Raw genomic sequence first — 4,523 nt, forward strand, 5'->3', positions numbered from 1 at the left:
TTTCAATAGTTCACAGATTTAAGCTATGTTGTTTTCTGTTTATTTTTTTTTATTTGAATAAAACTGGGCACTAAGAATCACTAAAGTTAGAATTATCTTTTACAATTTTTCCTATCATTACAAGTTTTGATTATTGTACATTAACAATCGATATGATTATTTTGATCGATTTTAAAAATTGACTTTTAAATGGATGTAGATACCACAAATATATTAAGTCTGATATTTTTTTACATCAGTTTAATATAGATAAATATTAAAATACTTATAATAAAAGTTTATATAAAATGTATATGTAAATCAATTAAATGTTTGTTGAAAAATATATTACATTGGTTTTTAAGGAACAATAGATGTAATATATATATATATATATATATATATATATAATATTATTAATTGTTTCTAAAAATAGATGTAACATGTAACGTTTTTTTTTTTATAGAAGAAGAATGTGATTTATGTGTATGTCAATATGCAATTACAAATAGATAACAACCATTTATAGGGAAAAATTAAAATCAATGGTGGTCTAGTTTAATAAATGCTGAAATTATGTTTAAACACTTATGTTTACATAAGTATATTAAAATTGTGATAGAAAATTAAACATAATTAATAAGAAAAATTAAACTGATTAAAAAAAAACTTTCTATATAATACAACATTTCAAACGTAACTTAGTTCAGACGTAACTAATATATTTATTTATTTATTTATTTTTTAACATAAAAATATTTGATTCTAAATTTTAAATATTTATTTGTGTAAATCCTTCATTTACTAAATAATATATTTTTTATTCTCTATTATTTTTTATTTTTATTTTTATTAAAATAAGTTTCATTATCTTTCAAAAGTTTGACTAGTTATTTGTAAAAAAATTTTAGGTCTCCAATATACTTTATATCTTGTTTATTATAATTTAATATATAGATTGAAATTTAAAAAGTAAAAAATATATGTTTAAATTCAAATATGATTAGTTTAATTTTTTTTTCTCCAGTAATTTTGTTTAAGTGATGTATTATAATCTCTACTAATGTATAAAAAAATATTTAATTAAAATTAAAAAAAAAATGTAAAAAACATTTGAAATAATATTAAACTTAAATATTTATTTTCTTCCTGTAATGTTTTAAAAGTTATTTTTAAATTTTATAAACGTCATTAAAGTTTACAAAATCAATAAATATTTGGATTGTAATGAAATTTTATTCATAGTTACATGTAATATTTTATATAATTATTTTACTTTTATATTTTATATAATTCTTATGTAACAGAGAAAGACGAGGAATAGTAGAATCAATATTTTAGAATTGCAAAAACAAAAGTCGAAATGAATTTGGAGTAAAAAAAATGTAATATTTCATGGAACGAAAAATATACAATAAAAAGCTGGAAAATGGCACGTAGCTTAAACAATCTTCTCTTGGATTTTATACGGGTAGATAATATGATAGAAGGTGACAAGGGTAGTTCCGAAATTTCACGCTGTGTGGTTAAGAAGGGAAAAGAAAAGAGAAAAATAGGGAGAAGAAAAAATAAAATTAAAAAAAAAGTTGATGAAAAAAAGAAAGAAAAGAGAAAAGAGAAAAGAGAAAAGAAGTGGGACCCAGTTGATAGATCTACGTGTGCAAACAGGGAACGTATATTAGAGAAGGCTGGACAAGAACCAAACGTTTGGGAGAAAAAAATAAGGCGAAGAGGGTGAGTGAGTGCATTACCTCGCATTTCCTTCCATTGCAATATTCAATCGTCGCGTAACGAATAGCAACACAGGAAGAAGACGAAGAAGAAGATGGAAGCGTCGTCGAGTGGAGAAGCCTCTGAGCGCGGCGGCGAAGAGAAAGGAACATTCCAATACTTTGGTTGGGTTTATCACGTTGGCGTCAATTCCGTCGGCCGCGAGTACTGCCACCTCCGATTCCTCTTGCTCAGAGGCAAGTGCGTTGCCATGTACAAGCGTGATCCTCACCAGAACCCTGACATTGTATCTCTCTTCTCCTTCCCTCTTTCTTTTTTAAATCTCAATCCATTTTAAATATCTATGTTAGTACATTTAATTTAATTTCAATTTTATATTTTAGGTTCAAATTGCCAATATAAGTTTTGATTTCGAAAATACTTTTATATTGCTTAGATATATCTCATTAAAACTTTATCCTTTGTTCAGAAACCCATCCGACAGGGAGTCATAGGAGCCACACTAGTGGTCGAGGATCTAGGATGTCGGAAGGTCAACAATGGGGTAAAACACTAATGTTTTAATTTCTTGTATTTACCAAATTTACTGATTTTGCATTTAGTAGATGGTATATATATACTCTTGTAGTACAAGATAAAAGTTAGAAGTACAGTTGATGGCACCTAACTAAATATGTTTGTTTTATTTCCTTCCCCAGGATCTTTATGTAGTACGATTCTACAGTCGACAAGAAGAGGGTAGAAAAGGAGAAGTAAGTTATTATATTTCTGAGCTGTTTCTTTTTAATTGTTGTTGATAGAAAGCTGTGTCATATAAATGTTTTAAGGTTTGTTCCTACGCTCAATTACTATGTTTAAAAGGAAAATTTTTATACGTAACATCAATAAATATTATATACTTCATGCTTCTGTATTGATTCATCATACTGGTGATATTTAGAAGTAATACTTTATTAAAAAATATTACTTTTAGTTTCTTTACTCTCATTGGTTTATGTTGTTTATATGCTAGTATTTTCTGTGCTCTGTGTTTCTTTTTTTCTTTTTTTATTCAGTATAGAAGTGTGATACACAAATGGGTAAGGGAGCTGATTTTAGGCCCAAGAGGGTGTCTAAGAAACCATTGGGCTGGGATGATTTCATTCATCATTAGTGGATTACGTTTGTTTGATCTTTTTCTCCAATAATGTTGGTTTTCAATACTTCTAGAATGAGTTGGTTAGGATTTTGTTAGTATCTTATTTGGCCTACGTGCCACCTGTCCTAGGGAATATTTGGAGTGATCAGCTTATATGTTTGTACGGTGCATGAAAAATGGAACACAGAGAAGTATTTCATTTCTTACCTTGCCTTTTTCTGAGGAGGTAGCCTGACCTCGAATTCAGTGCTTATATTTTTAGTATCATTTGGTGCTTTCATTGTTCTTTTTCTCTATGGCTGAGGGTACCCGTTTCACGCTCATTTCTAACAAAATCGATGAAGTACTTTCTCAGATGTCCCTTTTTTCTACTCAAATGACCGATATGCATAATCGCCTCTCTCTTTTGGAAACTCAGCATCCCACTCCTCCTTCTTCCCCGCGCCATCCTCACTCCTCCGATAATACCTCTTCTCAGCGCCACTTCTTGAAACTCGATGTTCCCCGCTTCGATGGTACAGATCCCGTAGGGTGGATATTCAAGATCTCTCAATTCTTTGAGTATCACAATACTCCGGAAGAAGAACGCATTACCGTGGCTTCCTTCTACCTTGATGGTGCTGCTTTAGCTTGGTTCCAGTGGATGTATCGGAATGGTCAGATCCTCTCATGGCCTCACCTCTTACAAGCTTTGGAAGCCCGATTCGCCCCCACTGCGTTTGAAGATCCTAGAGGTAAGCTCTTTAAACTGACCCAAACTTCCTCTGTTTCTTCTTACCTCACTGAGTTCGAAGCCACCGCGAATCACGTCACGGGGTTGTCGCCGCCTTTCCTTCTGAGTTGTTTCCTCTCCGGTCTTACGCCGGAGATCCGGCGTGAGGTGGTGGCCCAACAGCCTCAATCGCTGTCCACGGCGGTGGGTTTGGCCCGGTTACAAGAGGAGAGGTTGTTGGATATTTCTAGGGTGCCGCGACCTAGGCCACTTAACTCTTGGTCCTCTCCACCGTTGACCCGCACCGTTACCGTCGCTCCACCGCAACAACCACCACGAGCTTTACCTCCATTGTTGCCTACTCCTACCCCCAAGACTCGTTACCGCCAATTAACCGAAGCTGAGATGGCAGACCACCGCGAGAAGGGGTTGTGCTTTAATTGCGATCAGAAGTATTCAAGATCGCATCGGTGCCCGACTCGTTTCTTCCTTTTTATTTCGGAGGAAGATGACCCAGTCAGTGGTTTCCTTCCGGATCCTCCGCTTTCCGATCGGGTTCCTGAATTAGATAATTCCCCTGTGGATTTGTTGGACCCTCCAGCCCAAATCAGTTTACATGCTTTATCCGGTACTGGAGCTCCAGAGACACTCCGATTAACTGGCCACATTGCATTTCACCCGATCCGTGTGTTGGTCGATGGAGGTAGCACACACAATTTCATCCAGAAAGAAGTAGCTACTCGTTTGGGCTTGGCCCAATCCCCTACTGTCCCCCTTAAGGTCTTGGTTGGAAGTGGGGAAGAACTGGCGTGTACACAGGTTTGCCCTTCAGTGGAGTTATTGATCCAAGGGCATTCGTTCCACATTGCTCTTTACGTGCTTGATATGGGCGGATCCGATGTGGTTCTTGGGGCCCAATGGTTAAAGCAATTAGGGCCCATTTTAATGGACTATCAAGCACTC

General features: G+C 34.5%; 1 protein-coding gene across 1 annotated transcript in view; it reads left to right on the forward strand.

Annotated features, from left to right (window-relative positions):
- The first annotated feature begins 1,448 nt into the window (after nt 1-1,448).
- Nucleotides 1,449-4,523, forward strand: part of LOC106760089 (protein ENHANCED DISEASE RESISTANCE 2-like) — a 16,058-nt gene continuing 12,983 nt past the window's right edge. Inside the window, exons 1-3 of the mRNA XM_014643523.2 lie at nt 1,449-1,996; nt 2,180-2,254; nt 2,409-2,462. Coding sequence (XP_014499009.1) covers nt 1,805-1,996; nt 2,180-2,254; nt 2,409-2,462 — 321 coding nt within the window. The 5' untranslated portion in view covers nt 1,449-1,804. The remainder of the gene's footprint in view (nt 1,997-2,179; nt 2,255-2,408; nt 2,463-4,523) is intronic.

This window comes from Vigna radiata, chromosome 5 (genome assembly GCF_000741045.1).
Source record: "Vigna radiata var. radiata cultivar VC1973A chromosome 5, Vradiata_ver6, whole genome shotgun sequence".
Classification (NCBI taxonomy): Eukaryota; Viridiplantae; Streptophyta; class Magnoliopsida; order Fabales; family Fabaceae; genus Vigna; species Vigna radiata.